The sequence below is a fragment of the Capricornis sumatraensis genome, chromosome 21 (assembly GCF_032405125.1).
Source record: "Capricornis sumatraensis isolate serow.1 chromosome 21, serow.2, whole genome shotgun sequence".
In the NCBI taxonomy this organism is placed as follows: Eukaryota; Metazoa; Chordata; class Mammalia; order Artiodactyla; family Bovidae; genus Capricornis; species Capricornis sumatraensis.
This window is the reverse complement of record NC_091089.1, coordinates 56,828,855-56,842,643: the sequence shown is the minus strand read 5'-3', so window position 1 is coordinate 56,842,643 and position 13,789 is coordinate 56,828,855. Positions and strand designations below refer to the sequence as shown.

Genomic DNA, 13,789 nt, shown 5'->3' with positions numbered 1-13,789 from the left:
ATGAAAAAACAAATTGAGTACCCATGATGGTATGATGACCCTGGGAAATCTTTGATCTTGTTTGGAGGGGCTTCAGGGATTACTGGTCAACTCTTCTGAACACTGCTGACTAGTCAGGTTTTTAAAAATTTCTGGCAGGAAAAGAAAGACATGCCGTTATACACGGTTTACTCAACAACGATGGTGGGGTTTGTTGCTCTTTTTGGAAGTGACGTTTGCCTGGGGTTCTGGATGATCAGAGGCTGGGGTAAAGTCTAACAGGCACATTTCTTCTCTGCTGACTTCTCCCCATCCAGCTTTCCAGAGCTGCTCCCATTGACCGTGTCGGGGATGTGGGTCTTCTCTACACACTGCTCCATCCGTTTCATTATTAAGTCCAGAAGGGTTTCCACAGCTTTTTCCACATCCTGGCCAGTCGCTGCACTTGTTTCAAAATATGGTATGCTAGCATGGAAGAGATGACAAATATTTTTGCAAGGAAGGAACCAGAAAAGATACAACAAGATGTGCCAGTGAGTCACATGTGCGAAAACATGGCTGGCTGAGAGATTGTGAAATAATCACGATTTTGCTGGCTGAGTTGGAAAACATCCTTGGTTTTCCTCAGTGAGTGAAAACTGGTGAGCTGCTTTTTCATGTGGGTGTAACCAGCATTATGGGCAAGGAAACTGCTACAAGAGGTGCTCAGGTACTTGAAGCCAAGCCTCATCACTGACTTTTTAAAAATGAAGAGGGCCAATATGCCAGACTAGTGATCAATGTTGCCATTAAACTATTAGCGTGTTAGTCCCTCAGTCGTGTCTGACTCTTTGCAACCCCATGAACTATAACCCACCAGCCTCCTCTGTCTGGGATTCTCCAGGCAAGAATACTGGAGTGGGTTGCCATTCCCTTCTCCAGGGGATTTCCTGACCCAGGGATCGAACCCAGGTCTCCCGCATTGCAGGGCAGGTTCTTTACCATCTGAGCCACCAGGGAAGCCTATTAAACAATTACTTCTCTCCAATCAATTATCAAGAAGTCTGAGTTAGAAATTAGGCAGGCATTGCATAGGATATTCATGTGAATACAATCTACATTTATTTAGAATCCAAAGTTTCAAGAAGACATGTACATTTATTTGTAAAACTCTCAAGGAGGTACAGAACTGTCACATTTGGCAAAGTACTTAAATTTGAAAAAGAATGACAATTTCTGCCTTGGGAGTCAGTTTCTAACTACTTGGGATGTTTAAAAACGTATTTTACTCTGACATTTAAGCTAGCTAGGATAATAATAATTGGGCTTCCCTGGTGGCTCAAATGGTAAAGAATCTGCCTGCAATGCATGAGACCTAGGTTCAATCCCTGGGTCAGAAAGACCTCCTGGAGAAGGGAATGGCAACCCACTCCAGTATTCTTGCCTGGAGAATTCCATGGACAAAGGAGCCTCGCGGGCCACAGTTCATGGGGTCCCAAAGAGTCAGATAAGACTGAGTGATTCACACTTTCACTTTCAGGATAAAAATTGCAGTATTACATCCAGGTCAGGTATTATTCCTTAGAGTTTTGTAGCTATTGAGAGGCTGTAGAATACAATATTCTAAAGAATGGGCTCTGATTTCAGACAGCCTGGATTGAATTCAAGCTCTACTACTCACTAGCTATGTGGCCCTCCATAAGTTACTTAACTTCTCTGTGTCTCAATTCCTCATATATCAAATGGAATAACTCTAAATCTCATATACATAATTACAGGGGTTAGATAAATTAAAGTCTAGGAATAGTTGCTAATACACAATAAGCATTCAGTGAATGTGAGTGGTTATTAATGTTAAATAGTTTCATTAAAAGCATCACATATATTCCTCTGGGAGATCTTTTTCATTCATCTGTCATTCCTTAATCGAGGGGATCCCTCCGAATATCAGTCTCATGACCTTGCCCCCTAACTAAGCAGCAGTGTGTGAGGTCAGAGGATATTTCCACATAGCTGACTTACCTGTATTTTTCAGCCAGGTCCCGGGCTTGCCGTTCATTGACTTCCCTCTGGTCTGGCAGGTCCGCCTTGTTGCCAATTAATACTATATCTGGATTTTCACAATAAGCATTTGCTTGCAGTTGGCCTTGGAAAGAAAACAGATGGAACCAGCAAGTTAGTTATAAACAAGTGATGTCAAAAGACTGCTCATACTTCAGGGTCCTAATTGAATTGTTCATCTCCAGCTTGACTGTTTACGAGTTAAATTAGCCCAGGTGCTTAACTCTTCCCAGCCACAGTTTCCTCATCTAGAAAGTGGAGATACTGCCTCACAGGTGGCAGGCTGTGAAGACTAGTAAGAGTGTATATGAAGCACCTGTGTGAATACCTGTCAGTGATCTTCTGCATCTGGGGAAACGTCCTCTGAGATGAGCACAGATGAGGTGCAGTGTGATCAGCCATCACAGATGAGGTGATGTGTGCTCAGCCATGTCCAACCCTTCGAGACCCCACAGACTATAGCCTGCCAGGCTCCTCTGTCCATGGGATTCTCCAGGCAAGCATGCTGGAGTGGGGTGCCACTCCCTTCTCCAGGGGATCGTCTCATCCCAGGGATTGAACCTGTGTCTCCTATGTCTCCTGCATTGGCAGGCGGATTCTTACCACACCCCGTGGAAATGAACATCCGGGAATGTTCACCTGAGTTGAATATACTGCTTTTCAGACCATTTTTTCTTCAAATATAAGGGAAGATAAGAGAACACGGTCTTGAAGTATATGTGCGTGTGTGCTAAGCCACTTCAGTCGTGTCTGACTCTCTGCGACCCTCTGGACTGTAGCCTGCCAGGCTCCTCTGTCCATGGGATTCTCCAGGCAAGAAGACTGGAGTGGGCTGCCACCTCTGCTTTAGGGGATCTTGCCCCGCTCCCAGGGGTCGGACACCCGTGTCTCCTATGTCTCCTGCATTAGCAGGCGGTTTCTTCGCCACTAATGGCACCCGGGAAGCCCCTTCAAGTAGAGGGGCTGTCTGCTCTTTCCTTCAGGAGGCTGCTACATTTTTCTTTCCTGAAAGCCAAGGTAATGATTCATAAGGGCAGAGCGTTTTTGAACCACCACAAATTCCTGTATAAACAATATTAGGACAGGTTATTTGTTTTTCTCTATTTTCCAAAAGAAGGTGGTGGGGAGGAGAAGGAAGGGAGGGAGGAAGGAAAGAAATGATTAAAAAAGAAAAACCTTGCCAACCTATATTTTCAAGGTTATGGGACTATTTTACTGTCTACCTCAAGGCATGCTGAGTGCAACCTTGTTGAGGCCAGAGGAGGAACTGACTCTGTAACACCGGTTATTTGGATATTAGAAATTAAAGCCTTATTAAAAATGGCAATTAATTATCTTAAATTCCAACAGTATCCTGGAAAATTTTACAATCAAGGGAGCATCGCATCTCATCTACCTTGAAAAATGATGAATAAATCACTCTGAAAGAACTGAATAACCTTATTATCTCCTTATCTCCCAGAATCTAATAATAACATTTGGTGTGTTATCTAATAATATTATCTAACAATAAAAACAAAACATTATCTGTTATCTAATAGTAACACTTTTGATAAAGAAATGTAATAATAAAAGAAAATGGAGACAGATCCTAGGATAAACCCTCATTTAGAGAAGCAAATAAGTAAGTCAGAATTTGTTGGTATTTTTCTCCAGTAGCACAACTGTGTTAGCGAGCTTACATTTAAAGCCATTATATATATAGGTGTGTATATATACAAAAGTATTAATTACATGTAATATGAAATAATAAGATATGCATATATTTGAGAATCTAGACAGCCAGATACTCAGCCAGGTGCTCTGGGGTATCTCAATAGAACAAGCAGAACAAGTTTGAACCTTTATAGAGCTCACATTCTAGAGGTGGAAAGAATCAAAACCACAAGTAAGCAAAGAAAGAAGAAGAGGGCGGCAGAGGATGAGATGGTTGGATGGCACCTCCGACTCAGCGGACGTGAAATTGAGCACTAGCTCCTGGACATAATGAAGGACAGGGAAGCCTGGCATGCTGCAGTCCATGAGATCACAGAGTTGTATACAACTTAGTGACTGGACAACAACCACAAAACAAAGAAATATATGATATGATATGATATAATATAATATAATATATATGATGTCAGGTGGGGGCAGTGACCAAATGAAGCAGAAAGTGTCCTCAGCGCACACAGAGTGATGAAGAACGGTTTTAGATGGAGCGGTCAGGAAAGCTTTCTCCCAAGAGATAAATGTGGTCTGAACAAGAACTTAAAGGAGGTGAAAGAACTAACAGTGGTATAAATGGGAAAACAGAAATCAAGGCAGGAGGAAATAGAGACCAAAGGCCCCAAGGCAGGACTGCGCTTTTCAGGAGAGACCTTCGGCTGGAGGCCAGTGATGGGGACGGAGTGAGAGTCAACTACAGAGGAAGCGACGATGATGGTCTTTGCTGTTGTTTAGTTGCTAAGTCGTGTCTGACTGTTTGGGACCCCATGGCCTGCAGCACGCCAGGCTTCCATGATGGCCTTAGAGGTCAACAAAGGACTCTGGATTTTATTCCAAGTGAAGTGGGAAACCCCAGAAGGACTTGGAGCAGGGGGATAACATGATCAGATCTTTCAAAAAATAGCCCTCTGGCCACAGACAGCCCCAACAACTCTAGAAATAGTAGCACCAGCCCCATGGGACTGCTAGTGTGTCCCAGTGCATTCAAAACTGGCATTTGTAATCTTAAATATGGTCTTTAGTGCTACATCCATTGTAAAGAAAGGAAAAACGAAATACCACTTTCTGCCCTGACATACATCAATCTGGCTTTAATAACTGATTAGGTTAATTTGAAGCTTTATTGTGTTTAAATTGCCATGAAAGCTGAGATTTTTCTATACCAGTCTTTCTTACATCCGAACACTTGTCCAGAAAAAGTAAAATTTCAATGTGAGCTTATTGTAAAGTTTCAATGTGAGCTTATTGACAGACACACTGTATGGTATCTTCATGAGGCTGCTCTGCTCTGAAACAATTTCTCAATTTAACTGACCCCTGAGTTAATTAACTATTTAGTTAACCCATGTGCAAGGGCACACACTGTAGGTGCCAGTGTGCCTACTCGGAAAATGCCGTGCTTTCTCTGTGTCCACTCCAGGCTAGACAAAGTAGAACTGACTGCTGGCTGAGTTGTAAGAAGTCCTTCGAGACTTACTGCACAAGTGGAATGAATAGCCCATCCATTGAAATCATAAAGTCCTTACGCATAGATGGTGGTTCGTCTAAGGTGTCAAAGGAAAAACCAATTCCAAGCCACTCCGGGTGAACCACACATGAGCCACCACTTTGAAGGTGACACAGGCAACTCGAAACCTGTGACTTTTTCTGGTTTCATCTTGTGAGGCCCAGAAGCACATAGAGCCGCTGGGTCCCAAAGCGGCCAACAGAAGTTATTCAGTCCCACTTACTCATCCAGTTTCTGACATTTAAGAAGCTCTGTTGACTGGTGAGGTCAAACATTAATAAGAAACCCATGGCGTCTCTGAAGAATGCTGTAGTGAGGCTCCGGAATCTGCCAAGAAAACACAGTGGACAGTTCGGAAAGTTAGTCGGCCGGATACTCTGATGACAATACAAACGACACTATGTCCCTTTCAGATATGAACTCTCCATGGCATCCCTCTGGATCATCCTCCCGAGTGGGCAAGTGGGCGGAAAGACTGCTGAGGGGTCAGAGGAGACAATCTGGTTGTAGGTTTAAGATCCCGTTGAGGCTTTACGTTCCACAGCAGGCACGCATGCAAGTCTGTAACCTTCAATCACACGCTTGCTTACATAGCCTCTTGGAATCCTTCTCTCTTTGGCTCACAGGCATCTTGTGGCCCACGGTTAAAATATAAGGCACTTCAGGACTGAGACTTTAACTTCTACTTTTCAATTTTCCTGTCTGTGGCCAGAAGGAAGCTTAGCACATGGCAGGCCGAAAATAAGTGCCTGTGATTATGTGCAGAGAACCACAACTTGTCAGCAGTTGGAACTAGGGTTCTTTTGTAGGGAAAAACAACGTTGGCGAAAGAACGCTTTTATTCACACTCTTTGGGGATAAAACATGCATGTCTCTTAAGGAGAAGGAAGAAAGACAGTGAAGAAAGGAAGAAGGAAACTTTATGATTAGGGATGCGGAGGGAAGGGCAGAGAGACTTACTAGTTGAGGAGGGAAAGCAAGAACACTCATTTCTAAGCGAGGATTTTGAAGCATACACTTCATCATGGGCAGTCTAAGTACTTGCTCTCTCTTGCTCCAACCTTCCTCACCCCAGCATCCTCAGGGAAGATGAAGATGCTCTGAGATCCACTTCAATGCGTGCAATGGGCAAAACCGGAGATGACACACAGGGTCCAGAGAAGCTCTGGGTTATACTGATAAAGAAGTGAAGTGGGCAACTGGTTTTAAGAAAGACACATAACTAAACAGAGAAGCAGATCCTATCCTAAATGTCCTCCTAATTTTTTGGTCACCTATTTTGGCCTATTGGTAGATTCTTGGGTTTCCTCTGGGTTCTATTCTTGATCCCTTCATCCTCTACGTACATTCACTGGGTTATTTCGTCTACTTTGCTGGCTCAGTTATCCTGGTGTGTATGTTGAACCCCAAGTTTATAGGTCTAGATCTTTCCTGCCTTGCTACTTGTATGCCCAATTACTTGTTGGGTATTTCCACTTGGAGGAAACTAAGGTACCAGCAACTTCACATGTTTGAAAGCAAACTCACCCTCTCTATGATTTTTCTGTCAATGGCATCACCATCCTCCTTGGGTGCCACAGCCTCCTTCTCCTTCACCTATTATATACAAGCAATCAACAAATATCTCCTGACCCTCTCATTTCTCTCCACATACCCTGCCACTACTCTAGTTTCGAGGCCATTATCTTCCACCAGGATAATTTCGGCAGTGTTCTCAACAAGCTTCCTGTCTCCAGTGTTGTTTGGGTCCTCTTGTTCCCCGATTTCTTCCTATTGATTCTATAAATCCTCTCCTAAAAAATGTTAGATGATGATACCTGGCTCTAAAGATAATGACTGAACTTTTCAATAATCCGCCAAGGCTCTGCATGAACTGACCCTTGCTCCTCTATCCAGCTTTATCTCCTGACTACCCACAGGCATGCTGAGCTTAAGTTCTTAGAAAGTTCACTCTCTCCCCTGGGCTTTCACTCATGCTGTTATTCCTGTGGATGACCTTGCCTTCAAGCTTCCTTTACCTCCTACCCCGTTAGCCAGGAAAAGACTCACTCATACGTCGTGTATGAGTATATATATTTATATATATAAGTATCACTTCTTTAGACTTTCCAATACCGCCATCCGGGTTATGGACTCCTCCTGGTGTACCGGACAGCCCCCAGCCACTCTTTGTTTTCCTGTTACTAGCCTGAAGCTTTATTGCAATTGTTGATTTGTCCAGATTCCACCCTAGATAGGCACCTCCAAGAGAAAAGAAGCTGTGTTTGTAACTCGCTATTCATTGCGTTTTCATGACTCTGAAATATTTTTTTGATGAGTAAGTGTTTGCCAGATTTGGAGAAAGAAACAAAGACAGAAAATAGCAAAGGATATGAAATTATTAAGGAGTTAAATGACTTCAATAGAAACAATACTATTAATATGGAGACACAGAAAAGAGATATTTGAGACTATTTCCAAAATAAGATTCTTTAGTAGGATATAATCATGATGATTATGAAATACCAAAAATCTTACTCAATTTTATCCTTGTGGATTTGTCCCTACCAGTCACTAGAAGCTCCGAGATTATAGTCCTTTTATTGAATGGTTGTTTCTCTCTCTTTGAGGACTATCTGTACTCACAAAACTGTCTCCTGCTCAAACCACAAGAGTGTGGCCAAGTCAGCCACAATAGTCTGTTCTCTGGCCTCTCTTTTAGTGTGTGTGTGTGTGTGTTTCTCTTCTGAGGACAACCTACTGTGCCTTACTCCCCTCTCATTACCACAGCCCATGACAGTTACTTTAAAACGTGCTTGTTTGATAGATCGCATTGGAGCAAACACTTTTGCATCCATAGCAACAGGGACAGGACACTTCTGCTCTGAGCCAGGCTCATACCCTGGACCACTCAACCCCAGGACCCTTGTGAGCCCCCAGAGTTTCCAGGGCTTTGTGCCCGTGCTTAGTCGCTCAGTCCTGTCCAATTCTTTGTGACCCCATGGACTGTAGCCCACCAAGCGCCTCTGTCCATGGGATTTCCCAGACAAGAACACTGGGGTGGGCTGCCATTTCCTCCTCCAGGGGATATTCCCGACCCAGGGATCGAACCCATGTCTCCTGTGTCTCCCGCACTGGCAGGCGGATTCTTCACCACTGCGCCACCAGGGAAGCCTTTCCAGGGTTTACTCCATGAGTAATCTTATTTATTTCTAGCTCCACCCACCAACCTCATTCTGTCCCCAGAATGTGGAATGCCAGGACCCCATGAATAAACAGATCCCAGGGGCACGTGATAGCTTGAGAACTAAGAGAGAACTAAGTCTGTGCCCTCCATCCTTTTAGTTTACTTAAGGGGTATAATCTTTCTCCTCCTTCCCATAATGTGACTTTTATCAATAACCACTATCTTACATGGGTTACAGTGCCAGACGTCCTCGGGCACAGGCTTGAGGTGTGAGGCATTGTTTACCTTGTTGCTTAGCTACACTTTAATATACAGAATGCAAAATTCTCAAGGGATGAATAACCTTGGTGTTACTAAGACAATCCCTAGTATTTCCATTTCTCTCCTAGAGCAGCTGTCTTAAGGGGACAGATGAGAGAAGCCTGCCATCACGCGAGGCTGACATATCGTGTGCGAAGACATATGGGAACCACATTTTCTCATATTACTTCTTCAAAAATGAATTAAATTGGCCTATAAAACATACATCTTTGTGACAACAAAACTGACATATGAACAGAGATTCCTGTGAGGAACGACTTCAGGGGAACCAGCCGCGTTGAAAGATGCGTGTAAATGGAATTCACAGTCAAAGGAGCTCACAGAGAGGGCCCGGCACCTCTCCTGGCGTTTACACTCACTGAAAGTGAGAATGTTTTGGACTCATTTCAAAGACTGAAGTGTTTACAAGCATAAACATTGTGAGACATGTGATGCAGAATTTGGAGGTATGTGCATTCTATGTATCTTCTCTGACAACCTATTGCCAATTTTTGTTTCATCTAATATTGAAAAGCTGCACTAGCTTGGGGTCTTCTGCGCTTTGAAAGCTTGGATCTCAAAGAAATATATTTTCTTCAAATCATGGCATAGCAGCACCAGCTCTAAACAATCAACACTACCGTCTACCGTGTGTCTCTTGTCTGGGTTGCTGCACCAGAGACAAGGCTGAGAAAACAATCATGGTCTCTGTTCTTATGAAGCTCACAATTGTGTTGGGGTGAGAAGGCCACAAGTGGATTGAAGAACAGCCATTAGAGACAAAAATAAAAGACACGCCTTATCACAAGATGTTGTTGTTCAATCACTAAGTCGTGTCCAAGTCTCTTGCGATCCCATGGACTGTTGTCTGCCAGGCTCCTTTGCCCACGGGTTTTCCCAGGCAAGAATACTGGAGTGGTTTGCTACTTCCTTTTCCAGGGGAATCTTTCTGACCCAGGTATCGAACCCATGTCTCCTGCATTGGCAGGCAAATTTTTATCACTGAGCCACCAGGGAAGTCTTATTACAAGGTGGTATATAATTAATTAACTTATTTAGTTAAAGTAACTTAAAGCATGGATGGGCTTCCCAGGTGGCACTAGTGGAAAAGAACCCACCTGCCAATGCAAGAGACACAGGAGACTGGGTTCCATCCCTGGGCAGGGAAAATCCTCTGGATTGCAGTGGATGGCAGTCCACTCCAGGACTCTTGCCTGGAGAATCCCATGAACAGAGGAGCCTGGTGGGCTACAGTTCATAGGGTCGCCAAGAGCTGGACATGACTGAAGCGACTTAGCATGCAGGCAGCCTCCCAAGGCATGGAAGAATAGACATTGTAAGAGTTCAAGAAAGAGGGAGTTTGTTTCAGCTGGGGAGTTTGGAAAAGCCCCACCAGGCACGTGTAACGTGAGCCAGGCCTATTGAAAATCCAACAGGAGGGTGATGATGTGACCGAAATCACAATAAAGTCAGTCAAATGGTACAGGATGCATGGCTGTGTGTAAAGACAGAAAGAGATGAAAAATATATTAACACCCTTTCCTTCAACTCACTCTTCAAGTAGCACTTGTAACAATGTTAATTTCCTACCCCAGTTCAATTAAATTCTGGATTTTTTTTTTTAATGATCACAAAGTACAAAGACAGTGCATAAGAATCTTCACAGAGATTTCTGAAAATTTGATTTTTGCAATCTGCACCAAATACACAATTGCTAGTTATGGTTAATTCACTACAGATAATTTATTTTTATTTGTTGATACAGATGTCTATTCTGAAACCAGGAGGAGAGCTGCATTTCCTTACATTTTTCAAGTTCACATACAGTAGTCGTACTAAAGTGGCACATACAATACCACTTCCCAGGTGGCACTAGTGGTAAAGAATTCATCTGCCAGTGCGGGAGACATAAGAGACATGGGTTCGATCCCTGGGTTGGGAAGAGCCCCTACCTGAGGAAACAGCAACCCACTCTAGTATTCCTGGCTGGAGAATCCCATAGTCAGAGGAGGCTGGCCTGCTACAGTCCACAGGGTCACAAAGAGTCGGACGTGACTAAAGCAACTTCACACACACACACACACACACACACACTGTACAAACACACATTGACATTAAAGTAAATTTTTCTAAGCTATTTGTAGCTAGAAACAAAATAATTCACTATTACCGCTCTTGTCCTGCAGTGTCCCAAAGCTGAAGATGCACCTTAAATGCTTTCCCTGTTGACCCATTTGGTCCCTGTGTGTTGTAAACCTGAAAGAATACAAATGTCATTAGTTTATGCTGCTTTGATTTCGTCAGCATTCAAATTCCCTGGGTTCACTCTGCGTATTTTTTCTCAATTATTATAGTCAAAGTTCACAGTGGAGAATAAATATTTGCTTTTTTTCTCCTAGAAGTTATCACATATACTCTCACTTTTAAATGTCAAGTATGGTTTTCAACACAATTTATGCATCCTGCAAACTTAAATTAGACACCTTCTGTCATTTCCTCAAGGAAGCAGCAAACAGTCGACTAAGGACCCAAGTTCTAGGTTCGAATATCAACTCTTCATTTAACTTCATAGATTTTTACTTTCTTACTGGCAAATTGAGACCCATAATCTCCTGTTTTACAGAGTTACTGCAAACTTAAGTGAAATAACACATTTGAAGGAATTTTTAAAACAGTAAAATATTTTACAAGTATTTGAGTATCTTCTACTGTGGATTGGGACTTTCAAAAAGACTTAGCCATGAAATGCACACAGGATTGCTCAATAAGTTTACACAGGCTATTCCAAGTCTTCCCTTTTTACCCATTTCTTCAAAGGCCCTTTTTAGAAAAGTTTAAATTTTATAGGTGATGGCCTTTTGAGTTCTTAATTTAAACCAAGTATAACAATTGTAATATTATCTAGCTCCCTTACTTATGGTTTAGTGAAAATAAAATATTTTAAAGGGAAAACTTTGCACGGACTTATACCTAGATCTGTGGAGACATATGGGAGGGGAGAAGGCCCAGAAATACCCTGGAGGGATTGGGAGCAAATTTGCTAAGACTACAGTATTGATAAGTTTCAGATAAGGGACAGGACATTCTAAGAAATCATGATTTAACTTCTCAATCCTTATTTTCTTTGTTTTTTTTTTTTTTTTCTCCCCAATTCTTGAGGAATGCGTGAATTTATTTTTTAAGAAAGATTTTATTGGCGTATAGTTGCTTTAAAACGTTGTATTAGTTTCTAATACGACAAATAGAGCAAGGCGAATCGGCGTTAGAGGTTCGAGGGACTTGCCGCCATGAACCGGAGCCGCCGCCATCCGGGCGCTCAAGATCACCGTGGGCGGCAGCGACTGCGGCTCCGCTTCTGTGCCTAAGCTCCACATCTCACATGTCACAATAGCCTTACTCCTGTCATTAGCGTCTAGCACAGGGGAAGGAAGTGGTTGTGATTCTCACTTTAACTCTCTTATCTTGAAAAATCGCATGGGTTGGTCTCACATTCTGTTCATAAGAAGCTAGTGATTGATGGCTGAGTCTACACATAAATAAAAAGGCAGCAGGAACTCACAAAGCTCATGTTCCAGCTATTTGCCAATCATCGTTTTAACCTCTTTCTTAAGCACAGGGAAATGAACACTTTGTTTTTATTGAGAAACTTAGATCAAGAGTTGATGGTTTTAGATAACGAATTCCTGTTTTGAAAGATTCCTTAAGAATTCATAGAAAACACACTGTATAAACCCATAAATAATTTATTTTAGTTGCACTCTGTGCTTCTGGAGACAAGTGCCACTGGATTTTTTCTAAGCAAAACGTTATTTAGAGTTGAGACAGTGAAATATAATATTCAAATTGGATCAAAGTGACAGGTTATGAATTTCATGTGATAAAAGACACCTTGCAATGCAATAAACATATTTTCTTAATTCTTATTTTATATATAGGAGGATCAGCAACCGGTTAACAGTATGGTTAAAAACTTACCACACGTTTTTCCCGAAAGTCTATCCCTACTGTCGTGATGAACTTGGGATTGAATTTGTTGTCTGTGTATCGATAAAGAAATGTTGTCTTCCCTACCCCTGAATCTCCAAGGGCCAGGAGTTTGATCAGATAATCATAGTCCCCATCGGTCATAGTGATGGTCGTGATGGTGGGCCTGTGTTGAAGGAAAAATAAGCATTGATGATGAACACTGTTTTCTTTTGGCTTCCTTCAAAACAATGTAAATTTAACTTTCAAAGTTATAAGATTTAAATGCCTCTATTCTGTGAAATTCTGAGTTAACTAGTTCAGAGCAGCCTCAGAACTAAGAACTCTCCCATGATTTCACTTAGTGCCTATCTTTTTACGTCACGTCAGGTGAAAGGGTTAAGCTGCTCAGTCGTGTCCAGCTTTTTGCGACCCCATAGACTGTACCAGGCTCCTCTGTCCATGGAATTCTCCAAGCAAGAATGCTGGGGTGGGTTGCCATTCCCTTCTCCAAGGGATCTTCCCAACCCAGGGATCGAACCTGGGTCTCCTGCATTGCAAGCAGATTCTTTACCATTTGAACCACCAGGGAAGCTCTCATGTCAGGTAATATGGAGCAAAAAGCTATGTGATACCCACCATGGATGGCCATTGTCAAGGCAATAGTAGAAACTTAAAGAGTTACAGCTTTTTTTTTTAAAACCAGTGTCCCTTCGGATCAGGAGTATGGTGCTAGGAAGATGAGTCACAGGAAGCAGAGAAGAATGTCCAAGACGATGCAGGTGTGTAGAGGGAGGCTGAAATTATATATGAGTAATGGAAGACAAAAACCTAGGGGAATATTGTGCCTCTAATCCTGCAGGATGAACTTTCTGTTATGTGAATACAAAATATTCTCTCTTTAATTAAAAATTTTAACAACGAAATGACAACCTTTAAAAACATTGATTTGAAATCATTTCAATAGCCATGTTTTAAAATCTTCTGTTTTGAAATACTGAACCCTCTGTTCTTCGATGGCAAATCTGCTGTGTTTGGCAAATCTGCTGAATATTTTCTAGGCCTTGGAAAAAGAGGAAGAGCTATTCAGAGGCATAACTATGGTAATTCTGCTAACATTTCCCCTG

The 13,789-nt window shown here is 42.4% G+C and overlaps 1 protein-coding gene across 1 annotated transcript; it reads right to left on the bottom strand.

The window, feature by feature from the left end:
- Positions 1 to 254: 254 nt before the first annotated feature.
- RAB27B (RAB27B, member RAS oncogene family) lies at positions 255 to 12,827 on the bottom strand. The gene is made up of 5 exons (XM_068993949.1): positions 12,675 to 12,827; positions 10,870 to 10,955; positions 5,457 to 5,560; positions 1,981 to 2,104; positions 255 to 444 (listed from the first exon to the last, which is right to left on the bottom strand). The coding sequence occupies exons 1-5, from the start codon at positions 12,825 to 12,827 to the stop codon at positions 255 to 257; spliced, it is 657 nt and encodes a 218-aa protein (XP_068850050.1).
- Between the last annotated feature and the right edge of the window lie 962 nt (positions 12,828 to 13,789).